Source organism: Balaenoptera musculus, chromosome 6, assembly GCF_009873245.2.
Source record: "Balaenoptera musculus isolate JJ_BM4_2016_0621 chromosome 6, mBalMus1.pri.v3, whole genome shotgun sequence".
Lineage (NCBI taxonomy): Eukaryota > Metazoa > Chordata > Mammalia > Artiodactyla > Balaenopteridae > Balaenoptera > Balaenoptera musculus.
Window position 1 is genome coordinate 61,074,589 of NC_045790.1, and position 27,105 is coordinate 61,101,693.

The 27,105-nt window shown below is 35.4% G+C and overlaps 1 protein-coding gene across 1 annotated transcript; it reads right to left on the bottom strand.

The window, feature by feature from the left end:
* Nucleotides 1-1,585: 1,585 nt before the first annotated feature.
* Nucleotides 1,586-27,058, bottom strand: CDC37L1 (cell division cycle 37 like 1). The gene is made up of 7 exons (XM_036855767.1): nucleotides 26,756-27,058; nucleotides 21,181-21,462; nucleotides 18,404-18,497; nucleotides 11,331-11,446; nucleotides 10,835-10,957; nucleotides 6,906-7,070; nucleotides 1,586-3,230 (listed from the first exon to the last, which is right to left on the bottom strand). The coding sequence occupies exons 1-7, from the start codon at nucleotides 26,885-26,887 to the stop codon at nucleotides 3,129-3,131; spliced, it is 1,014 nt and encodes a 337-aa protein (XP_036711662.1). The 5' UTR covers nucleotides 26,888-27,058; the 3' UTR covers nucleotides 1,586-3,128.
* Nucleotides 27,059-27,105: the final 47 nt, after the last annotated feature.

Below are 27,105 nucleotides of genomic sequence, written 5' to 3' on the forward strand. Positions count from 1 at the left end.
TAAACAGCATGACAAATCATGCCATTTAAAGAAACAAGTGAAATATGTGAGAATTTTAAAAAATCATTTTCATACTTAGAAAAGATCAAACCTTAAATCTAATTCTTCAAGGCTTATGAGAATGGTTTCAACTGCATTATTAGATGGTAAGCAATTCATAATCAACTTTTATTCATCTTTGTACCCTCCCCCCCAATTAGCTTACATAGTAAGCAAGCAAATAAATACTTATTAGATGAGTCAGCTTCTTAGAAGACCTGTGAAATAGTACGTACATGTCCATTGCAGATGGGAAATGAATGCATAGGCTTTTAAAATGCATATGATATAGTAGCAATGAAATGAAAAGCCTGGCCCTCAACTGAGACAAGTACATTTCTGTCCCACATCAATTTAAGAACTGAAATACATGACTGACTTTGAGAAGAGTAAACTGACATCTTTTTATTTTTCTCTGAAAATACGCCAAGATTAACTTCAGGATCACTTTGCCTAAACCCACAATGTTTTCATCCTGTAAGAGAATCTACTTACTAAACTATATTCATGTTCTTTGGGCACCATTTTAGTTCACTCTTAAAAGGGTAATAGGAATGCCAGGCGGACAGACGTCCCAATTTTCCTAGAGAGAAGTTACAGGAGATTGTGAGCTTTTAGGCAATATTTGAAAGAGCCCACTAATGGTACAAGTGGATGAGAATGTTACTCGTCTCTCTCTCCTAGAGAATAATCTTAAATCAGTATTATTTCCACCACCATTAATAAAATGACACTGAGTTAACAGGGAATAGTGAAAACTATTTTTAAAAAATCTTTTATTGGAAGATTAATTTTATCAAATGAAATAATCTCTGATGGACACTTCGATGTCAAAGATGTTTCACTTATTTGTTTGGACTTTCCATGGTTTGTATAGTTTGGAGAAAATTGTCCAACATGAAATATAAATTATTCCTTTGCTTAGTATACTCTTATTATTTAAGAAACAGAAGACAGTTCTCCTAATAGGAGTTAGTTCTTAGTAGTAAAGCAAAATAAAAATAAAAAGGATGTCAATTTATTGTTCTGAGTACTATAGTACTGCTAAATTGTAAGTTATAGTCTTTAAGTGCAAATTATGGCATCAGTCAGTAGTTCCCAAAATAAATCCAATCACTTTCACACTGAAAACATACAGCACTTCCCTTTGAAAGTAAAAGAATACACATAGCCAAATTTTAAATAGTTCTTCTGTTTTAAAAAACAAAAGCCAAAAAATCCTTCCGGAATAGTTTACTTAGTTTGTTGATAATTTCTCTCCTTCCAGTCTTCAGTTTTTAATACCTCTAACCTAAGGCAAAATGAAATTCAAAACAATTTTAAAGCTTACAGGCAAATCCTGGGGAAAAGTGAGAAGAATGGAAAGTAATGCTTCAAGTTACATTTCTGTGAAACTGGGGATTTTATTCCTATGTTCATTCTCCATTTGATAGGAAGGAAAAAGCAAGAGCTTGCTCCAAAACAGAAAAAGACAAACAGCAACAAAAAAACTTCTATAACTAGGTCATTGGTTAAAAAAAAATTCAGGCTGATGAATACTACCATATAAATTAGTCAAACATTTTATTATAGAGTATGTATTTATATCAAAAGCACAAAAACAGCTTTATTCTTAAAACCAGGAAGATTGTGATGTTACATACGTAGATTCAGTAATTCCAGTCCATTTCTATGGGTACTAAGTGCCTTATCACCTCAGATTAGTTAAAACAAGGTGCAAATGAGGCCAAGATAACAGGTCTGATCACCATGTGGGTCCCTTGGCATCATCTGGCTTCTCAAATTGAGACGTGTAGTCCAAATCCCATTTAGTCATCTTCTAAATGTTTGCTACTAGTCTCAATGGGACTGAGCCAAAGACTACATTGGTTTCAAATCAAAGCTCATGTTCCTATAAGTCAGAAGGTTAATCCTCAAATAATAAGGACAGAATAATTAACACTGTCATCTCATTCCAAATAAAATGAATAATCAAATATCCTGGCATATTTAAAGTGAATTATATAGGAAGTAGTAAAGCTCAGAAGCATTCCATGGTAACTGAGCTAAAGAGAGGAATGACAAATGTAGTAAAAGCCATCATTACCAATAAGGATCACCAAATTCTTAGAAATAAGTAATTAGCTCCAAAAGATTTCTCTTGCCTTTTTAAAAAAAGTCTTTGGGCCACATCAGAGTAAAACAAACAATAACCACAATTTTAAAAATCAGATTATTTTTCCCTATTTGTTCTTACAGGCCATTAGTATTGTTTTAAAACTTGCTCCCTGAGAGATCCCAGACTATGTCAAATAAAGAAATTAAGAGTGAGATTGGAGTTCCTCTCATTAAAAAAAAAATCTGTGTTAGCTTTATCACTTTTTATATCACTATATAACCCTAATATTAAAATGTCAACAGGGTAAAATCAACTACTAAGGAATACAGTTCTGAGAATACTTGGGGGTAAATTTAGTATCTATATAAAATTGATATCATAGTCAAGGATTTAACTGATGGTGCCGAAAAAACAAATGTAATATTATTTTAAGGGGAACGATTTTGTTTTAATTTGTACCACCCCGCTTATTTAGTAAAGTAGATTATCAACTACTGATTTATTGCTTTTAATATGATGAAACACCAGATTTGACAGCTAAATTAGCAATAGGATACAAGTACATTTTTATCTTTAATCATTTTTGTAGAGTAGAACATGTACATATCCATATAAAAAGACTGTAGCAGATGCCTCCTAGAATCAACCAGTTCTTGTAAACATTGCATTTGTGCAGATTTTCATACATTGATTCCAAAATTGAGAACAATAAGATTAAAGGCAAATTTAGTAGCTAAAACCACCAAAAAAAAGTCCAGTTTGACTTCTTGCAACATATGGTACCACTCCTCTCTTCCGAAAAAAAAACAAAACAAAAAAACCTAGCAGCACATAAAAGAAATTTTACGAAACGTTTCAGTACTCTTTGTATTCCCTCCCATCAAAAACCGAACAAAAATAAAGTGCAGCACCCATAAAAGTGTCAAGAAAATAGCCAAGTTCTTCCTTTCTTGTAGCAAAATAGCACTTGGCTTCAGCAGTCTTAACCAAATTATACAGTGTCCATCATTTTGGGTTCATCATCATCTTTATGTACCACTGAGTTTAAACTGCAGAGAGCTGTATTGATAGAATACTGAAGATAATCTGGATTCTGAAAAGAAAAAAGAATGAATGAATGATAATCAGTTTTATGCCAGTATATGCAGTTGCATATTCAGTTTTGCATTATCTATTTCTCTGCAGTATAGCAGAACAGGAAAAAAGATGGACTTTGAAGTCAGACTTGGGTTGAAACCCAAGAAGGTAAAGAAAGAAAAAAATTAAATAGATTATTACCACTTAATCCAAAGAGATGTGATAAAGAGAGAATGATGTATGTGAAAAATAGAAATGTAATAAACACTACCTTTTTCCTTTGTTTAACAAAACTGTATAATTTTAATTATTTAATCATATAAGACTATATCTTCCGTATGATTATATGTACATAGCTATTGATAATTTAAAAGATAAACATGGCTTTAAGCCAGCAATGTATTATATGTATTATGAAGATTACTAATTATAACAATAAATACTAAAATTATAAAAACACTTGAATAAGGAAAAAATCTATTTACTAAGTAAATATTATAGCTATCTTCAGAGTCTATTTTGGTTTCTCAAAGGTTAAAACAAACCCAAGTGAGAAACTGTTAATCTTTTGAAAGGTACTTAGACTCGTATTTAAAAAGTTGAAAACAAAAGAACAGTTTAATTTAGGTTTTGTTTATTTTTTAAACAGAAGAACTCAAAAATATTCTACTTTGTTCATTTCTAAAACTAGGAACAGAAAACCTTATTCAATAAATGCAAAAATAAACCCATTATTATTAAAGCATCATGAATAGAGACATAAGCCCTTAGGACCTAGGACTTTAGGAAATTCTTCCCCAAGAATTCAGTTTTGTCTACTCAGTTGTTCTGAATATCTGCTCGTACTTAGAGTTTTATTATGTATCACCTACTTTCATCTATTTTATTTAATAAACATCAATGAGGAAAATAGTCCACACAGGGCATAGATATCTTAAACCTCCCCATACCAAAGGGAGGCAGGGTTTTCAAAAGGTCTCCTTAATAAAGTACAATACTTTGTGATTCTTTTATTGTAAAAGTCAAAAAGTAAGCCAGAATTTAGTTGGATTATTCTCAATCAGGTTTTTATGAAGGAAGTGGCACAAATAACTGACTGAGGTCTGGAACACTAAAATAACTTTGGACCTCAGTTCTAACCCTGCCTCTTCCACTTAGTATAATGCCATCCTCAAAGAGAAAATAATTCATCAAAATTTAATAACATTAAACGCTAGTATACAGGATAAGCCTAAGGTAACTGTTACTTATATCTCTGTCCAAGAGGCCTTGGTTTAGTTCTCTCAAAGCTAAGGATAATGGTATTTGGCTTATTTCACGAGACTGTTGTCAATTAAAAAAAGATTAAAAGCTAAAGTGTTATCCAAATTTAAGTTTTATAAAAAATTATTAATAATCTTGTTACATTATCCCATTCTCCAAAGAAACAGAGTGCTAAGATCTTTTCTGACCATCCAGGCCCAATTCCAAAGCCCTTCAGAACAGAGCTTACAATTACTCTCTATTAAGACTAGGCTCCAGATTTTCATGGAGAATTTTGAGTATTAGAACTGGCTAAAGAGATTCTCTAGAATTCATCTACCCACCTCCTTAAGAACTGAAGACATCATCACGAGGAGACTTAAAAAAACAAAAAGCAATCCATATACCTAACCTAATGTACACTTAAATTCCACTGATTACCCTATATTCTCATCTAGTAACATACTCAACACATTTCTTGTCCCAGAGACCAGTTCTTCCCAAGAGCACACAACTGAGTGTCTTGTCCTATTTCTAGCATATGATTCAACAATAGTCTATGATGTAGGTCAGTGGTCCCCAACCTTTTTGGCACCAGGGACTGGTTTTGTGAAAGACAATTTTTCCACTGGCCCGGGGTTGGGGGGATGGTTCAGGCGGTAATACAAGCAACAGGGAGCGGCAGATGAAGCTTCGCTTGCCCGCCACTCACCTCCTGCTGTGCGGCCCGGTTCCTAACAGGCCATGGACTGGTACCTGTCAATGGCCCGGGAGTTGAGGACCCCTGATGTAGGAGAATGAATGAGCAATGGAGTAGAACAGAAATCCAGGATTAGCATATTAGCTCCATCACTTACTGTATTGACTTCAGGTAAATTACTTAACCTCCAGGAGCTTCAGTTTATTCACCCATAAAATGAATGAAAATGTGTCACAGGGTTTTTGAGAAGATTAAATGAGACACCATGTAAAAGTGTTTTGCAATTTATAAACTGATATAATAAAAATGGGATGTTATTGTTATGGTAAGCTCTTCTTCCAAATCTCCTCTCAGTTGACAACTTAGTCCCTCAGGTTGTCTCTCATCTTATCCTATCTATCATTTTATCCTTCTCTCAAGTAACAGTGCTTCTATGGATCTAGCTGAAATCTTATCTTTTCCCTCTTACGTTTAGAATCAACAACATCCTTCAAAAGTCTTTTTTCCTCTGCATTCATTATGTAACACCTTAGTTTTAGGAGGTTTATATGTTGAACTTACAGAGACTTAGTCATAAAATTCCTTTGGAAAGACTGCGTCCCTATGGGCTATTTCTCACGGAACTGAAGAGAAAATTATCATTTTATTTAAACAGCATTAAGAGGTAATGTGTAGGACAAATTGAGAAGGAATATTGCTTACATGTCTAACTAAGGGTTAACATTACTAATTATTTAAAAATCAGACCTTAATTATTTCTATCCTTGAAAATAATATTTTTGGCTGAGTTGAATATGATCAATTGCTTTCCTTAAATTGTCCCTTTGGCCTACAATACATATAACCAGAATAGTGAAATTATAGATACATAAGGTCAAGATATTGAAAATCTCAATTTCTACCACTCTGAGATTTAAAAATAAATACAGGGCTCTCCTCACATTGCCTTTTGAGTGAGACTTCCCTTTCACTGTGTAGGCAACAGGCTAAACTGGCTAAAGCTGTTCCTAAAATCTTAGGGCCTGAAAATGAGAAAATGAGAGATGACTGGTTCAATTTAAATGCTACTAGAACCAAAATGGGCAGTAACTTTTAATAACTTAAAATTGTAATCCTAAGTAGAATCAGGCAGACCAGTGGTCCAACCTCCTCTTTGACATAAATTCTTTCACACTAGTGACATGGTTTTATCTTATTCTAATAGCAGATTTCCAAGGGGCTCAAAGAGTTGGCCAATATTACCATAAAGAACAGCTTAGCATAAGTTACGTTAATTTGTAGTAAAATGTTACATCTGGTAGGCAACACCAACATTCAAAAAGATAATACTACTAAACTCATGCAACAGATCACCGTGGTTGCTACTTGGACATATGCTTTGAAGCTAATTCATCTCAATAAATTCTTAACAGTATAGTTCTACTTAGAATGAGATGTTCCTCAGGAGCCATCTTGAGAAGTTTATGATTGAGATGATCAATAGGTAACACTTGCCCTTAAGAATGCTTAGGTGGTCCTCATCTTCTGTATTTAAAGGAGTGGAATTTGGTATCTCTCTAAATACCTAAGAGATGAACAAGATTTAATGCCAAAACATGGCATGAGATGAAACTCAGGGTTATCTTTTGAGGCAAGAACATTTAAAATGACCACACATATATAATGTATAAGAAGAAAGAGAAGTCCAAAAGAACAAAAATTATGTGAACTAATACATTTATAAAATAAATATTTACTTTTCCAACTTACCTGTGGTAAGGATTCTAATAAACCTATAGATCCAACACCAGAATGGGGAACATTATTCTGAACTGTCATAGGTTGGAAACTTGGTGATTGAGAATAAAGTCTTACTCTTGACTTGAAAGCTTCAAGTTCATTTTTGAATGCTTCAAAATAACCTTCTTCCTCTGCCTAGAAAACACAAAAAATAAAGACTGTGTTTTTCAAGACTTCCAGACCACACAGTAAACTCTAGCAAGCATATATTAGGCCTGAAGTCGAAGAAGTAAAGATGAGGTGAATAATTTAAATGTAGAAACCACCAAGATCTGTCAGATTTCTAAAAACTGCCTGTTTTATATGAATATTAACGATTGGTTTGTTCCATTTACCTCTGCTTCAGCAAAATAAAACAAACTAATACGAAACAACCCCTCTTTACACATACACACTAATAAAATGAAAGAGGGTAGGCTTCCTCTGTATTTCTCTTGATTTATCTATATTCTTGACAGGATCCAAAATAGTCCTTATTTAACCTCTCACGTTCTCCTCTCCTCTTCCCACTGCCAAGCAACAGCCAAGGGATATTCTTTAAACCTTCTAATTCTCTACCAATTAATGAGGGAACACTATTACCTGTTATTAGTAATTCTCTGACCCTAAAATCCCTATTTGCAAAAGCCATGAAAACCAATTAAACTCAACATTCAACTTCGTTATGAAAATATCTTACTGTTTTAGTTAAGAAGTACCTTCTTTTCAAGATTATGGAAAGAAAAAAGTACGATGAGTTATGTTGAGGGAAGGGAATTCTCTCCCAAGATGTATATAATATAAGCAAAATTCTTAATGCAAAACATCCTTTTGGCAGTAGCCTCCAATTATAAACGTTTCCTTTGCAGATTAAAAAATGACACAGAGCACATCCTACACAATAGATCATAGAATTTAAGTTCAAGTGGTGGAAGAGATTTTGTCGAAGTCTCATTCCTGAATATCAATGGGCCCATTCGTCTGCAGTGCGGTTTTTTTCTTTAATGTAGTTTACGTTGTATAACTGGATTAAAACCTATGGATTAGTTACTAGCATCAATATCTATATAAATAATGCAGACAATGTTCTGTGCTGCCATTCTATCTTTTTAAGAATTTAGGAATCATTTCCCTTAATTATATTATAGCATTTCACTTTAGTCAATATACAGTACTCGTGTAGACACATACAATGTTAGCCTTCATATCCAAAAGTAATCCTTCTGAAATGGTTATGTAGCAAACCGTTAAAGGAATCAAGTGACACAACTGCTGACCTTACTTCATGCCTAAGGCCTAGGGATTTAGATCTAGAGAGACTTGATTGATTTTTGTTTTATTAAGCAACCTATGGGTCACTTGCTCAGTTTCTCTATGCTAATTTCCTCATTTGTAAAAAAGAAATAAAAATCCTTATAAAATGTTATGATGATTTAATGAGTTAATCCATGTAAAGTGCCTAGAATAATACCTGGCACAAAGCAAGCACCTCATGAAAGTTATTCCTTAATTTTAAAAAAATTATTAAGAGCACAGTGTTAAGATCTAAGACAGCAGAGCTGTTCAGTTCTATTTTGTCGAAGAATACATATAGTTTGACTATGTTCCATTATCTTACTAAGCACTAGTTCAAACATATCCACTAATGTAAGATGAAAAAGAAAGTATGATTTTTTTTTTTAATGCCTATGTGTCAAGTGAAAATTTAGAGTAGTCATCAGAAGCCTAACTAAAATACCAACTCAATCGTTTACTCATTAACGGCTTCCCTGGTGGTGTAGTGGTTAAGAATCTGCCTGCCAATGCAGGGGACACGGGTTCGAGCCCTGGTCTGGGAAGATCCCACATGCCGTGGAGCAACTAAGCCCGGCTGCCACAACTACTGAGCCTGCGCTCTAGAGCCCTCAAGCCACAACTACTGAGCCTGTGTGCTGCAACTACTGAAGCCTGTGCACCTAGAGCCTGTGTTCTGCAACAAGAGAAGCCACCGCAATGAGAAGCCCACGCACCACAACGAAGAGTAGCCCCCGCTCACTGTGACTGGAGAAAGCCCGCGCGCAGCGATGAAGACCCAACGCAGCCAAAAATAAATAAATAAATAAGTTTATTTTTAAAAAAATTGTTTACTCATTAAAACTACTGTTTTGGGAAAATTTCCTATTTTAACAGTAGAAGTAGAAGGTAGAACTACTGCCACACTAATTTTTTTTTTATTTTAAAAATACAATGTTTTTCTCTATTTACAAAAGGAAATATGTTCACTGTAGTATATGAAAAAGAAAATGGAAATCACTTATAATTCTACCACCCAAGTATAATCAAAATTAAACTTTTGGTATATTTCCTTCTGACTTCTAACTGTGTATGCTAAAATGTATCATATATGCAAAAAAGAGCATGTAAAATATTTATGTACAATTTATTGGGCAAAAATCCCACTATGTACCCACAAAAATTAGGAAATAGATAGATCATTACTAGTATCTTAGAGATGAGTTTCAAAGAGCATTCCATCTCTCTCTGAGGTTACCATTATTGTAACTTGTCCTAATCACTCCTTTGCCTCTTCAGTTTTACTGCTTAAAATTTATGTATCTGTCAACAATATATTTAGTTCTGCTTGTTTTTGAACTTTATAAGAAATATAAAATTTTAAAAATGATACCAGATATATCATTCTGAGACTTGTTTTTTTTGCTTTCTTGTCTTTTATCCATGCCAATGCTGATTAGTATATTACCAAATGAATATACCACAATTTATTCATTCTACTGTTAACAGACATTTGGGTTGTTCCCAGACTTTTTGCTATTATGAACAATTCTATTAAGCACATACATGAGTGTCTCTAGGGCAGCAGTTCTCAAACTTTATAGTCGCAGGACTCCCTCATACTCTTGAAAATTATTGAGGAACCTAAAGAGTTCCTGTTTACATGGGCTATATCTATCAATACTTATGTGTTAGAAATTAAAACAGGAATTAAATATTAACTGAAATATAATAACAAACTCATTACATGTTAACATTTATAACATTTTTTTAAAAAAAACTATATTTCCAAAACAAACAATTTACTGAGAAGTCTGGCTTAACAGAAGATAGCTGTATTCACACATCTGCTTCTGTATCAATCTATGCTGTACACTGATGAGAGAATGAGAGTGAAAATGGCAAATAACATCTTAGTATTATTATGAAAATAGTTTTGACTCAGGACTAATGGAAAGGGTCTTGAAAACCCTCAAGTGTCCCTGGACCACACACTGAGACGTTTTTCTCTAGGGTATATACCTAGGAGAATTTCTGGCTGTAAGCACTTGTCTTATTCAACTTTACAAGGAAATTTTACAAAGTGGTTATACCAATTTATACTCCTACAGTCAGTGCATGTGAATTCTTATTGCTCTACTTCTTGTACAACTTTTAAATTATAGTAATAATTTAAATTAGTAAATTTAGTGAGTGTGAAATGTGATTTAATCTTTCTAGACATACCTATTTTTCTTTAATATAGCTGACATCATCCTGTATATGTAAACATGTATCACTTCTTTTGACTTTATAGCAAAGCATTTTCTCAGATTAAAAATTTTTCATAAATATAATTTTGATGGCTGCATAATATTCTGTATACTACAGGTTTTTTTTTTTAACCATTCCTCTAAGTTTCCTGAATACATACATTCATGTGAATGGCTCTCAATTTCACATACATGCTGTATAGTATAGCTTCTTATATAGTTCCTTTAAATCTATATTAGCATGAAAACAGCAATATAATTTTTCTTTTCCTGATAAAACCTACAGAATTTAGCCTGTGGCATCCTGGTTGGATGGCTTCCATTGATGTGTATGGACAAAAGAGGTCTCAGCTAAAACCTAACCTTCCCATTTAACAATACCAAATAGCTACTTACTTTGGCTTTCTGGAAAAATAAGCGAAAACATCCTCTTGGATCCACATTACAGTTTTTGGCCATTTCCATAATAAACTGCATTACAACTGCTTGATGTGCTATTTGTTCCATCAGAGCCCCTTTCTGAAAGTAATAGATTAAAATTATAAGAAATATATTTAATATTGTGATTACTATTTGGATTTTTAAAATATGATTTTTTTTTAAAATAGGTTAAAAAAGAAAAAGGTTTATAGTATCAAATACACGGGAACAAGAGAGGTGAGGGGGCAGGGAGGCAGGGAAAGCACATTGGAAACAAGTTTCCCTATGCTAACTGAAATAACTAAAAAAAATTCCAACAGTAAGCTCAAGTAGATGTGAAAACAAAACAAAACAAAATTATAATTTCATTTAATGACCTTCCTACTTTCATTTAAAGAAATGGAAAAAACAAAACAAAAAAGTAAATCAGAATTCCACTAAGGTTCCCAGAAATTCAAGTTTCACATGATACCTGTTCAGCTTCTAGATGAAAACACCATAAAATAAGATATTTAGCAGTTTCTTCACATACAAGGTATGGATGGTCAGACAAAAATCTCTGACTATCATCCCATCGACTTAACATACCTGTAAAAAAAAGAATTAAACCATGAATGTCAAATACTTTCCTCTTGTAAGCAAAGAAATGGTATTTTAAAATGATTCTCTTTAAAGACAACTCACATTACTATAGCAGTATGTTATGGTAAAAGAGCAAATGAAGAGCGATAATAAAGCAATACCCAGCATATAGGGAATAGCTTTCAAAATTCATAGCAAACTTTATTTCAAATAATGTCAGGCTAAAGTAGGGTGATTGGTTTAAAGCCGTAAGTTCTACATCTGGGAAATGCCCGAAGTCCCAGGCAAACAGAGACTGCTGGTCATTCTAGGCTAAAGTAAGTACAGATAATTTCAGGAGATTCAATATTATTTATTCAGAGAATACAAATTTTTCTGTTAGATGCATAAGAAAGCAAAACCTCAAGAAACTACACTGAGCAAACAAAGACTTAATAAAAGATTCAGAAAAACTACATTTCTTCTAATTTATTAAAATATGTCTAAGATGATATGGTAAAATGTCAACAGCATGGGAAACCAATCCAGTAAGTGTTATAATAGTAAATATACTTTAACTATTTTAGTCATGTTAACCATTTAGTCATGATGACTGTTTATACATAGAAAACAAAATCTTTTTAAAATTAGTTAAGCATATTTGAAAATAGCTGCCATTTTGCTTCAAAATACCAAACCAGTCCAAATACTACTAAAGGTGTACTGTCATCTTTACCCAAATTAGTTAAGAAATTTGGTCAAAAAGTTGTTACCACCCAAATAATTAACAGAACCAGCAAAGTGTTGAGCTTTATTTAGACTCATCCAACCAAGAAAGTTATTGAGTCATCATGGTAATTTTATAAGGCTATCTCAATAGTTTGGCAATAAATCTTTCCTCTAGACACAAAATGAACTTCTGAAGTTCCACATCAGAACACAAGTAAAAACAAAACTGAGGACAAATGTCTTACTGAGAAATACACAGCAACACATGGAAATTAATTAAAAATAATGATTTTTTCCTCATTTAAAAAATTGGAAAAAAGCATTTTAGCATTTTTCATAAAGAGTTTTACAAGCTTTATAGAGTTATTTCCCCAACACTTTGGATACAGTGACTAGGTCATTTTAAATTCTGAGAAACAATGATTATTTAAGTTACTTTAAACTACTTCTCAAATAATATAGTTAAAGAATCTAATAATTTCTGTGGGTCAGATCTAAAGAAAGCATAATCCTATTTCTTATACCTGAAGCCATAAAATAAATCCTATAAAGCAATTTTGCCTTAGCTTTGTTACACTTCTGAAGAGGGAATATTTTCAACTCTATCAACCATTCAGAGAGATCACTGCTTCTCCATGGGCAGCACTGTGACTTACTCAGGCACCAAATTCCTATCCATTCTGGTTTCTTTTGCAGGAAAGATAATATACGAAAGGGTTAGTGACACTTGTAAGGGCCATGAAGAAGGGTGTCACTAAACGCTAAAGGTTTTAAACTATCTACTTAATAACTGAGACAAAATTAACACTTGAGGATGACCATAGCTTTTCTTTACCTGAAAAATAATTGTCAATACTTGATTTCAAAAATGCATACTAAATTATTATGAAATTGAGAAGTTACGTTACAGGTAGTCCATTAAGACCTCTGTGGGAACAGTGTGGAATTTTATGAACAAAAGATATCAAGAGAATCAATGGCTCAGTGGAACAGAACATACCTGAAAGTACACATATTACTTTGGAATTTATAAAGAAACTTAAAATCAAATGGAGAGTAACACAATCTAGCATGATGACTCTAGGACTAAACTGCCTAGGTTCAAGTATTGGCCTTACCACACCTTGGGCAAGTTCTATTATATCTCTATGCCTACATTTCCCCATGTGTAAAAGAGGGCTAAAGGCTTCCCTGGTGGCGCAGTGGTTGAGAATCTGCCTGCTAATGCAGGGGACACGGGTTCGAGCCCTGGTCTGGGAAGATCCCACATGCCGTGGAGCAACTAGGCCCGTGAGCCACAATTACTGAGCCTGCGCGTCTGGAGCCTGTGCTCCGCAACAAGAGAGGCCGCGAGAGTGAGAGGCCCGCGCACCGCGATGAAGAGTGGCCCCCGCTTGCCGCAACTAGAGAAAGCCCTCGCACAGAAACGAAGACCCAACACAGCCATAAATAAATAAATAAATAAAATAAATTTATTAAAAAAAAAAAAAAAGAGGGCTAAAAATAGCATCTAACTCATAGGATCTTTGTGAGGACTAAAGAAGTTAATACATATAAAGCACTTAAAACAGTACCTGACAGAAAGTAAACACTTGATAAATACTAGGTATTATTAACACAATATGAACAATTCATTCATTCATCCATCAAATATTAAGCTAATCTTTTGGTTAAGGATAATCTAGTCATTTAAACTAGCCAATCAACTTCTCTGAATGCTTGAAAAACCTTACTTTGACAAATTAAAATATTTTAATTATGTATCTTTGCCCATATATTTTTTTCTGGTGAACATCTAAATCCCAATCCACCCTTTAGCTCTCAATATTCCACCTGATTCCTAAAATGGTCCCCAAATACACATCATTATTTATTTCCCTTTCCTTTTTGCATTATCCTGATAGAATGATAGATTTCAATCCTTTGAATTACACTAAGTATTTTAATTTCTCAATGTACCAAAAACCTCCCAACTAGGTTGTGAATTTCTTAATGAATGATATATGACCTATTTTTCAATATATCCTGAGCTCCAGATCTCCTGTATTCCCAATCACCTACCACCAGACAGCTATTTCTACCTACATGCCTGCACATAAACTCATCTTATTGAAACCAAACCCATTCTTCTCTCCCTGACCATCTACATTGCTTCCTAGGTTCCATGTAACCCAATCAGGCATTTCAGAGATTTTTCTGACATTTCCATTCCTCCCACATCAAACTTATCACTAAGTCCTGTGGTTATGCTATTGCAATCTGTTAATATGGTGAATCACATTAATGAGTCTTCTAATGTTAAGCCATCCTTGAATTCTTAGGATAAACCCTTTAAAAATATTTCTTTTTCAGATTATAAAAATAAAGTATTTTCATTGTGAAGAATTTGAAAAATCCAGAAAATAAAACCACCTGCAATGCTTACAAGAGATAATCAATGTTAACAATCTGATGTATTTCCCTCTGGCTTATTTTTTAATGACTTTTAGAGAAACAAAATTAGAATCATATCATACATATTAATTTCCTACTCATTTCACTTCACATTCTGTTCTAAGAGTACTTTTATTAAACGTTTTTCAAAAATAGGATACTGATGTGTTTTTGAAAAGCAATATATAAGTAATTACATTGAAGAGACTGAATATCCACCTACAGCACAACTGATTCTAACATAGTATCTATGCAAATATTTACAGCTTTTAACAAAATCTCCAGTGGCAACATCCTACACAGATTCAAAAAAATGCTGAATCACAGCTAACTTTGGTTGGAAGTGAACAGATGATGTGCCATGAAAAACTGTGTTAGATCATCAAAAATCAGCTCTGATCATCATAAAGACAGTGATGTCAAAGATGCATATGACTTTGAAGAAAACTGTTCTGTGAAGTTTAAAAGAAAACAGACTATTTCTAAATTGGTATTTTATATTTATAAAACATGAATTAACTAAATTAATAAGTAAACATAAATATGGGGGAAAAAATCAATACTTCACAATATTCCATGACATGGTTGTACCATTAATCATTAGATGGTAAATTCCATCTAATTACAATGGGTAATAAAAGCAATATAAGAAAGACAGTCAAAAAATATCAAAAAATACCATAAGGGAAAGTTAGGAGGAAGTCTGAAGAATATAAGTACGCATGAGACCACAAAGAAATATGGTGTCAAGCCTTTGCAGCCCTTCACAACCTCCCATGTTCTAGGCAGAGTCTTCCACGAGTCTGGAATGCAAACCAAGTTTGGAAAGCCTCCAGCTAGAAGCCCTAATCACAGCTGCTATTCCAAATGTGTTTACTTCAAAGGGTTATATCAATGTAGTCATTATTCTGACAAATGCCTTTTTTTCCTTTATTACAAGCCCAAAACTCCAGGAACATTTGCTTCCACCCAGGTGGGACAATATTAAACTTTCACTGTCTTGCCTCAGGTCTCTCCGTCAACTCTGTGCCATAATTTAGTCCCCAGAGACTTTGACTATCTCATCATCCCACATGACTGCAAACTGGTCTACTGCATTCTGATGGAACTTGGTGAGCAAGAAGGAGCAGGTATCCCATTTGTCTCGGTACAGTACAAACAAACATGCCAGAAAGTGGGAAATAAAAACACAGGAAAATTTTGGGAGCCTACTACCTTAGTAACATTTCTGGGGATCCAATGGGCTGCGGCAAGTAGGATATCTTGCCCAAAGTGAAAAGTCAAGTGTATTTCCACTAAGAAACAGGCACAATGTGAATCTGGGAATGGCTATCAGGTCTGGTTGGCTTTGAAGACAGTAAGGCACTGGTTAGCATTACAGGATGAGACACGGAAGCCCACTCATGCAATGGCAGAACTGTTTATTAGTCACATATTTCCCCACCATCTGATTGTTTGTACAATATTTTATAAACTAAGGAGTCATGGTGGTAGATTTGAGATTATGCAGAGATTCAACAGCATGGGATCTCTTCATTGAGGGTATTCCAGGTTAGCCACTGAATACCTAATTTACCAGTAGCAGAAACCAGTGCTGAAACCTCAATATTGGAGAGGCCAGCCAACCATCAAGCTGGAAGGACCAGCCAACCATCAAGTAATAGGTTGATAATCTTGGTCCCATTTCATTTTGGAGGGACCAGTGGTTCCTCACTTGAACAAGACCATTTGAGATCTGGTATTGCCCTCCCTCTTTGCCATGCTTCTACCAGTAATGCATCTGTGGTCTTACTAAATGAGATGTTCCCCATACCACATTATTTCTTGACCCCAAAACTCAATTTACAGCAAAAGAAATGAAGACAACAGGCTCATGAAATTCACTGGTCTTATGAACATTACTACACAGAAGCAGTAGGTTTTATAGAATAGTGAAATGTTTTATTGAAGACCCACATAATTATAGTGCCAGGTGGGTTACTACACCTAGTGAGGTAGGGATATTTTCCCAAATAAAATTCCTTCTGACCACAGCACTCAGTTTATAGCAAAAGTGAGGGAACTATTTTACATGCACTAGGTTTCCCATGGTTCCCAAGCAACTAGCCTACAGAATGAGAGCTGTGTGAAAGCACCTTGAGGTATGCTATTCTACCAGATGCATTATGCTCTGAAAGAGTAATCAGTACATGGTACTCCTTTTCCTACAGAACACACAGGCCTGGGAAGTAAGGACTGTAGGTGGGAGCTGCAACTCACATTATCACAACTAAGATTCATTCACAAAATTTTTGCTTTTTATTCTTATAATTCAGGGCTCCGCTTATTTAAAGATTTTAATGTCTACCCAAGGGATGACTGTATATCTATTTTTTCTATTATAAATAATACTGGAATGATAATATTTGCAAAAATAAACTTTGCTTACTTCTTCAGACACTATTCTTGAATTAAACAGAATACATAACTTATTTCACTTTTTAAAAATAAAAAGTATGAGGGCTTCCCTGGTGGCGCAGTGGTTAAGAATCTGCCTGCCAATGCAGGGGACACAGGTTCAAGCCCTAGTCCAGGAAGATCCCACATGCCATGGAGCAACTAAACCCGTGAGCCACAACTACTGAGCCTGTGCTCTAGAGCCCGCGAGCCACAACTACTGAAGACTGTGCGCCTAGAGCCCATGCTCCTCAACAAGAGAAGCCACTGCAATGAGAAGCCCGCACACCGCAACGAAGAGTAGCCCCCGCTCGCCACAACTAGAGAAAGCCCGTGTGCAGCAATGAAGACCCAACATAGCCAAAAATAAAAAAAATAAATAAATTTATTTAAAAATAAATAAATATATTAAAAGTATGAGAAAAATTAATAAATTTTATGATTAAACTTTATGAAATAATTCTATGAATAAACTGCAAAAAAAGGAAAAAAATCTAAAGTAGTATCCGTTGTACTGACATAAGGATAAATGAAATTCTAAACACTTTGGGAGAGAAACACCAATAGGAAAAAGGTCTCAAAATGTCATTTAAAAAGCTTATTAACATTCTCCAAATAAAAACTATGTTTACTAAATTGACACATATATACTTCCCAGTAGCATTTTCACTCCAGCAGTATTGTCACTGCTCATAATTCTTAGAACATAGCATACTGTTTCCCGACTCTGCCTTTGGACATGCTGTTGCCTTGCCTCCCTTATCTACATGGAGAACTCTTACATGTTCCTTACAATCTAACTCAGATGTTATCTCCTCTGGGAAGCCTTCACTTAAATCAACCCCCATCCCACTGCTTTTCCCCAATAAAGAAAACTATTTTTCAGTTCTTTGTATATGTATTTCTATTACTTATTATTTATTATAAATTATATTCTATTACTTATTATTTATCTGAATAACAGTTGAAGGATCTGCATAAATTGTATAGCGTCATATCCAAAACCTGAAAAAAATGAATGCTAATCTTACAACCATAAAATAATCAGATACAAAGGAAGCAAAGATGAAAAAAGACAAAAGCAAAGACTAGTTGGGAAATGGAAAGAGTCTACGTAGTAAAGAAGACCATGTTTTAGAGGGTAGGATTATATAATAATAGATTGAATTTTGCTTCTCTTCACAATTCAGTTTACTCTGTCACTCTATTTTTTTACGACCAAAAAAAAGTCTAAAACCAGAGCTATACAACTGTGCCAGAAGCAGCTATGCAACTGGAGTTTGTCACTTGTCTTCTTTTTGGTCCCCATTTTATAAATCCACCTTTTGTACACATATTTATGATACCAAACATTACAAAAGAAGGAAACTCAAGTAGTATACTTACCAAAATGTCTGATTTTCTGCTCATGTTTCTGCATAAATGATTTTGATTTATCTTCATCTTCTGTTTCTTCTCTTTTATCTTGATTAATAAAACTCTAAGAAAAAAATTTTGAAGTTAAAATCAGATTTTATATTCTAATTGGATTTTCTTTCTCAGTTATTGAATGCCTAGCAATCGTTCTTATAGACACTATAAAAAGGTGATGTAGTAAACTCATATTATATCATTAAATTCATCTGTAAAACTCTATTAAAAATTAAAATTTTCTTGTAATGAAGTTTCATTAGTCTTATTTAAAGTGAGATATATGTAGAAAATTAAACAATTATTTTAGAAATCAACACAGAAAAACAAATGAATTAACCTTTCTGTAAAGCTGAATTTCCCTGTCAAAGGCAGGTATAGAAAGATCCTTTACATGCGTAATTTATGTTTTGCATTATTCATTTCCATTAAATATTTGTAACTCTACTGTAATCTTTGGAGTTCTTGCTGGAAACAAACTCAGAAATTCAAAGCATATAGAGTATATTTACAACAAAATTTTTGGTAAGACATAAACCTAAAACAGACCTTTGCTGTAAATTTTCTTAGGAGAGGCTAAACAGTTTGATTCTGAAATCAAGTACAAATTTCTATTAAGGAAGTGCTTCTTTTCAGTTAAATAAGTCATAAAACAGACGAAGATGAAGTTTTTATCTGGCCAGAAAAACTGGCAGAACAATTTCTCAGAACATTATGTGATCACATTTAAACCTTGAGATCATCACTGCCAAAAATGAAAATTGGAAACTAGCTCTCTGCCAGTTTACAATCAGGAAACACACAAGTTTATATATTTCAAAATAAAAGCATTTTTTTCCTTTATATATTCTCCATCTAGACCAGCACTGTCCAATAGAAATATAATCCAAGCCACAAATGTAATTTAAAGTTTCCTATCAGCCACATTAAAAAGCAAAAGAAACAGATGAAATTAATAACATATCTATTTAACCCAACATATCAAACATATTATCATTTCAACATGTAACCAACACAAAAAAATTATTAATGGAATATTTTACTTTTTTTGGTACTAAGCCATCGGAATCTGGCATGTATTTTACACTTACAGCACATCTCAATTCGGACTAGCCACATTTCAAGTGCTCAATAGCACACGTGGCTAGTGGCTATCAAGTTGGACAGCGCAGATCTAGACCAGTCCTCTCAAGTCTCAAGCTCCCAGACAAAATCAATGTACGATTTTGAGCAAATGACTGGAACATAAAGATAGTCCTAATTAATTTGTGGTATAAATGTAGGCTATGTTAGATCCAACTTTAAAAAAAAACAATTAAAAGAAGAGACAAAAATATTTTCTTTGTGACCACTGTGTTAACAGAAGAGACATTAACTTTATAAACAAAGAAACATTGTTTTGACAATTCCCTCTGGAATAAAAAAATTATTTTAAATAGTTTTGGGGTATAAATGCAAACCAGAAATAAAGTAATACTTAAGATGATACATCCCTTAGAACAATATATACAGAGATAGTGAATCATTCAGTTAAAGAATTATTCTGTTGAGGGGAAAGAAAAATATATAAATATAAATTAGTACAATCACAGAAAAAGTCTAGAAAGATATGACTCATTGTTAACAGTGGGCATCTCTGGGAAATGGAAATGAAGGAAGCCTTTCAATTCTACTTTACAGGTTTATGTTTTTGTTTTTTACAAGAAGCATGTTGTACTCTTACAATTTATCTCCATTAAAGAAAGAAGTACTGATAGGGCTAGTGGTACTAGACATTTACCTGTGTGTATTACTTATTGCTGTAGCAGGACTAGACCTAGTCCAGGGGAAGGAAATTAAAGGTGCTTGGGGCGGGCGGGAGTGTTGAGAGTGGATGCCAGAGCAGAAACAAGTACTGTTACACACTACGTCTAGAAAATAATGACGGTTAAAGATAAACTGAATGCGGACTTAGACAAGAATGAGCAGTCCATACCTGAGTCTTGAGAATTAAGTTTAGTACAAATAGAAAGAGTACTACTTTAGACATTAGATGAAAATGACTTTATTTCATTGCCCACTTCTTTTTCAGATACAAAAGTCAAAGAATAAGGCCTATGTATGTAATCCAGTGAGAAACAGAAGACTGCTCTTAATAAACTACTAACGTGGCATAAGTATTTTACTACTCCTTTCAGCAATAATGCTTGTAACACTAAGACCAGATTACTATCTGAGGTTTACTAAACACATACTGGTAAATAACAGTGAGAGACTTTGTTTTATTTGATAAAACCAGTAACTATACATTAGTGTTACAAAACTGAAAGCAAGCTGATAAGCATAGCAACATCAGAAAGCACTGGTAACATCTGAGCTTTACCACATACCAGGCCCCATGCTATCTGCTTTTAAGATGTTACCTTATTTAGTTTTCATACCCACTCTTTATAGTTGATGAAACTGAGCCTTAGAGAAGTGACTTGCCCAAGGTCACAAAGCCAGCCTGTGACAAAGTTGAGATTTGAGGCAGTCTGACTCCAGAACCCATGCTTATATTCAGTGTGCTATGCTGTAGCCATATAACTGGATTAAGGACTACCCACATTAGACACTACTGGGGATAACACATTTCTGTAACAATCACTTTTCCTAAACTGTCAACATTGAATACTGTTTACAGGATTCTGTTGCTTTGTTAAGATATGCACAACTGGTTTGTACAAACACTTCAGTCTTTCCTTCTTTCATTATGGTCCAATAAAAGAGAGTACCTTATTAAAAACATCCTTGCTAATGGCATCCATGTTCCACATACACATTCTCTCTCTTTGTACTAGAGCCTCTTCTTTCTGCCGCCATTCTTCTTCCCGTTGCCTCAGTTCTGATACTGCTGTTTGTGCTTTGGCATGCTCCTGATCCAAGGACTCAGAGTTATGCAGTGCTAAGCTACCAAGTTTCTGCTGAGCTTCAGCGAGATTCCATTTGCACGCCACAGAGCTCTTCACAAACTCTTTCTGCTTTTGGCAAGCCATTTCGATTCCATGGCTATACATCTGGATTAAAAAACAAAACAAAACAGTATTTTTAAGAAATGAATAAGGCAACAGAACAGGTATGTTTATGTAGCACAGTTCAAATTTCTATTAGTCAAGGATTTCTGTACAATGTTTTTGGTACAGAGGTATCCAGCCTTCTGTGTTTGCAGTTAAGAGTTTTATATTATAGACCTTGTTTCATCAACTAGACTCTAAGCTTCTTTGTTAATTTGTGCCTCTCCCCTGACAACTAACAGCAACAAAAAGCCTGGCAACTAGCACAGTGTCCTGCATACAGTGGAGCCTCAACAAACATTTGATTTATAGTCTTCATAATCCTGAAACAGAATAACGAGAACAAAAGCTTAAATCTAGTTCATCATCTTATCACTCAACATGCTGAAAAGCAGACCTTTATAGAGTTTTGCTTTGCAAGTTCTTCACTCAAAGAACCTTTTATTTAGAAGTAATCACTTCTTGGTTTCTATTTTCTTTCTGTATTATCCCAATCCTTGGTAATCTGAGTTGTTATTATTGGAAATTTCTATTTAAAACTGACTACATCAGATAGATAACCTTTAACTTAATCCTAATCAAAACAGACAAAGTTGTTTAAAAAAAAAAAGTCACTGGTCCACCCTGGTGACTCTGTTTTTTTTTTTTTAACATCTTTACTGGAGTATAATTGCTTTACAATGGTGTGTTAGTTTCTGCTTTATAACAAAGTGAATCAGTTATACATATACATATGTCCCCATGTCTCTTCCCACTTGCATCTCCCTCCCTCCCACCCCTCTAGGTGGTCACAAAGCACTGAGCTAATCTCCCTGTGCTATGCGGCTGCTTCCCACTAGCTATCTATTTTACGTTTGGTAGTGTATATATGTCCATGCCACTCTCTCACTTGGTCCCAGCTTACCCTTCCCCCTCCCCATATCCTCAAGTCCATTCTCTAGTAGGTCTGCGTCTTTATTCCCATCTTGCCCGTAGGTTCTTCATGACTTTTTTTTTTTAAGATTCCATATATATGTGTTAGCATACAGTATTTGTTTTTCTCTTTCTGACTTACTTCACTCTGTACGACAGACTCTAGGTCCATCCACCTCACTACAAATACCTCAATTTCATTTCTTTTTATGGCTGAGTAATATTCCATTGTATATATGTGCCACATCTTCTTTACCCATTCATCTGTCGATGAACACCTAGGTTGCTTCCATGTCCTGGCTATTGTAAATAGAGCTGCAATGAACATTTTGGTACATGACTCTTTTTGAATTATGGTTTTCTCAGGGTATACGCCCAGTAGTGGGATTGGTTGGTCGTATGGTAGTTCTATTTTTAGTTTTTTAAGGAACCTCCATACTGTTCTCCATAGTGGCTGTATCAATTTACATTCCCACCAACAGTGCAAGAGGGTTCCCTTTTCTCCACACCCTCCAGCATTTATTGTTTCTAGATTTTTTGATGATGGCCATTCTGACCGGTGTGAGATGATATCTCATTGTAGTTTTGATTTGCATTTCTCTAATGATTAATGATGTTGAGCATTCTTTCATGTGTTTGTTGGCAATCTGTATATCTTCTTCGGAGAAACGTCTATTTAGGTCTTCTGCCCATTTTTGGATTGGGTTGTTTGTTTTTTTGATATTGAGCTGCATGAGCAGCTTGTAAATTTTGGAGATTAATCCTTTGTCAGTTGCTTCATTTGCAAATATTTTCTCCCATTCTGAGGGTTGTCTTTTTGTCTTGTTTGTGGTTTCCTTTGCTGTGCAAAAGCTTCTAAGTTTCATTAGGTGGTGACTCTGTTCTACTAAGAAGCAACAGTAATTAGTTTTAACATTTATTTTTAAAAAATTTTTAAATAAACTTATTTTATTTATTTATTTTTGGCTGCATTGCGTCTTCGTTGCTGTGTGCAGGCTTTCTCTAGTTGCGGTGAGCGGGGGCTACTCTTTGTTGTGGTGCGCGGGCTTCTCATTGCGGTGGCTTCTCTTATTGCAGAGCACGGGCTCTGGGCACACAGGCTTAGTTGCTCCGTGGCATGTGGGATCTTCCCGAACCAGGGATCAAACCTGTGTCCCCTGCACTGGCAGGTGGATTCTTAACCACTGTGCCACCAGGGAAGCCCACTTTTAACATTTATTGAACCACCACGTGTAAAGCATCGTGATAGATGTTTAATTCCTTATATTCCTCAGTTCTATCAAACAAAAGCTAAAGGCACATTCTTTATGATTTCTTAGCCAAAATGTAGATCAATTTCAAACTAGGTATTCAGAATAATTTTACTCCAATCTATTCCCTTATCTGCATCGCTATTCAAGCCCTTGTAATTTCACACTTTAATTATATAAATACAGCCTTTCTCATTTCAAGCCATTCTCTACTCTTCTAGACTTGGAGTGATTTCTCCAAGAAACAAATATGATAATTTTACTCATTCTTAGAGTCTTGGGATAAAGCGCAAAATCTGTGGCATGGCATGGTCCCTCATGATCTCACTTCCTATTATCTCTCTAGACTCAGTCCTAGTCACTCTTCTACTTGTTTGCTTATTCTTTACATCCCCTTCCCACCCCCCCACCCCATTCAATGTGGCAACTCCCCCATCCCTAAACCTCCTATCTCCATCCCAGATTCCAGCATCATGTCCCTTCCCTCTTACCCTGTCCCTCTCCACCCAAGTTATGCATATTTCTACAGTGGTGTTTTCACACAATACTGTGCTTATTTGTTTAGCTATCAGCTTGAGGGGCTAGAATGAAATAAATCTTAGATGAATAAACGACTCTTGACTTCTTGGAACAGACTAGTGGTGGTAAGGAATTCTAAGGCAAGTAGCATGCAAGGCTCATTTTTTAGCTAAGTCTTCAGGCAAACTTAGATTTCTATTGGAGGGAATGTGGACACTTGCTATTCAGATGTTTTACTTGTTTAGCAGGTTTGGAGCCCAGATACCACTTGGTCCTAACTAACCAAGTAAGGTATTTATTTTTACTTTTTGCTACCTTAGAATAGGGTTAAGAATAACTGCAGACTAGCTATGCTTAAGAAGGCACTAGGAAGAGGAGAAAAATGAAGCTATAAAATTTATTTTGTAAGAAAAGACAAGGAAATACTAAGAAAGGTAAGGACAAATGGAAATATCTTGCATTGTCAAATTATGCGGGAGCAAATTCTCAAATCACCTCTCAAATCAAACATAGAAATCTTATTTCTAAATCCTAAAAATGATTTATGTTTATATTCTTCTGCACAGACTACACAGACTATGTTTGGGCATTTGAGTAAACTATCCCACATGTATTGAGATGATTGATTATATTTTAATAAACAAAGATTTGAAAAAGGAACTGTTAGCATTAAGGTCTACTAATGTAACTTTACATAAAAAAAAATTCCCAAACAGGATCTCTAAGTTCCAAACTGCATTTAATTGGATCTCAGAACTATACATCACATATGACATTAATATAGCTAGGTTCCCTATATTTGGTAAAATTACACCAAGGCTGTTTTTATAAAGATTATAAATGTTTATAAACTGAATTAAATATTTTATTCTTTCCAAATATTCCAAAAGAAAAACTTAAGTTCTAAAACTTAAATCCAGCAAGACAAGTAAGTAGGTTTGTTATAAACACATGAACTAACTTAGGATTAGAAATCATTTTGCAAATCTTAGTACCATTCAAAGTTAGTTTCAGCCAAATAAAATTTTACATTACATCACAGGATGGGCAGTACAGTAGGTGGGAAAAAACACTGTACTAGGTGTCAGAAGTGGATTCTAGTTTTAATTCTGCCACTGCCTAGCTACATGGCCTCAGGGAAATCACTTCTAATGTAGGATTTAAGCCTAATCATTTCTAAAATTCCTTTCAGCTAAATAAGCTTATAAGTTAATATACAGCTATTTTTAAAATTCAGTTTCTCTTAGGTTACTCTTTAGATTCAACCACAATGCAGTGAAATTCTTGAGACCTTTCCATCCTCTCTGTACTCCTTCAAAACTGACAATGGCAGCTGCTGTTCATTCTTTTTCTATCTCTGTAACACATTCATTATGTGCTTATATAACACATTTTGTATATAAAGATGACACCAGTGATCCATAATTAGTGGGTGACTACCAACCTATCAACTCTCATTCTGTCCTCCTAAAAAAATGTCTTGTACTTTCCCAGTGACTGGCTGGCCGAAGTACAGTCTGTGGTTATGAAACAGCATTTTTCTCTGTGCAGCCAACCAACCCTGTGAGCTGGGCATAGGATCGATGACCCTACACTTATTGGCAAACAATTTAAATCACTCATTTTCATTAACAGCTAGCAGGATGAGTCTAGAGAAAAACTGTTTTAATTCAGTTAAGCCCTGGGGGGCCCCATTTTGCAAGAAGCCTAGAAGGCAAATACCTATAATCCATTTCATTGAACATATTAGTGTTTAGTCCGTGATCCTGAAATATACTTCGAAAACACTCAGGTTAGGAGAAAAACCGGGACAAAGGGATATGAGTACCTAAGCACTCCCTAAGATAGGACCAAGAAAATCCTAAGTGGCAGTATATCACATTTGGATAAGTTTCAGAGGAAAGAAGGCTGGGCTGAAAACCACAAGCAGCGGCAGGAATCTGAGGAAGAAGTCTGAAGGAAAAGGCAAACGTGTGCCTATATATTTTTACTGAAGAATGGTGTGAAGCAAAACTAAAATCAGAAACGTAAGGGGAAAATGGTCACGCGAATGGGCGAGATTTACGCCAGCATCAATAGCAAGGTTTACAGAATTTGCTCAGATGTCAAAAATCAGTGAAATAAACTGGATCTGAAATCTTTATGTCAGGAGCTCAGTGAATTATTGAAATACAACCATTCACTATTCCCATCAACTGTGCACAAATATCAGTGCCTTCAAAAGAATAAAGTGCTCGGATAAGAGCAGGCACAAGAGGACAAAGGGTCAATGTTATAGAGTGAGCTGTCCCAAATCTGGGTGCCATCAGAAGAGGGGTGGAGAGGAGAAACTTCTTCCAAGAGTGAGGAATTAGCCAAGGTGAAAAGGTGTGCGTGGAGGTGAAGGTTGGGACTATATGGCCAGCCCCTCTTCGAAGACCTCAGTAGATGCTACAAAGTGATGGGATGGCTTCAGGCTCCCGACGCCCGAGGTTAGGGGTCGGGAGTCGGGGGCGGGGGAAGGGGGAGGTGGGGGCTCAGAACAGGGCACAGAAGAGGGTCGCAGAGACAGAGGGCTCTGGGGGCCTGGTGACGGCTCCTCCCCATCCCCCGGCAGAACACGGGCCCCTTCTCACCTGGGTGCCGCCTCCCGGCAGCTGCGGGTAGCGAGGAGAACCGGGGGACACGTCCAAGTCACTCTCTTCCTCAGCCTCACCTTCTGCCCGAGGGAGGCTCCAAGGTCCTGGCGGCGGCCACGGCTGCTCCATGTCCGGCTGCCCCCGGCCCTACAATCCCCACTGCCAACAGACTTGGCGTGACCTGAACCTACTGCGCGGAGCCAGCAGCCCCAGCCGGCTGGGGCCGTTACCCAGAATCCCTCTGCCGGCCGCGACGGCGACGCACACCCCGCGCCAGCCTGTGCCGCGCCAGCTTGTGCCGCGCCACCGGCGGACGGCGGAAAAAGACGTACTCCACTTGGTACGTC

Bases quoted from the DNA above. Each gene is read 5' to 3' on its own strand.
- CDC37L1 (XM_036855767.1), bottom strand. From the start codon at position 26,887: ATGGAGCAGCCGTGGCCGCCGCCAGGACCTTGGAGCCTCCCTCGGGCA. The intron at 18,498-21,180 runs GTACTCTCTTTT...TTTTTTTCTTAG, and splicing joins GCAAGGATGTTTTTAATAAG to AGTTTTATTAATCAAGATAA. The intron at 3,231-6,905 runs GTAAGTTGGAAA...TTTTCTTTTCAG, and splicing joins TATTAGAATCCTTACCACAG to AATCCAGATTATCTTCAGTA.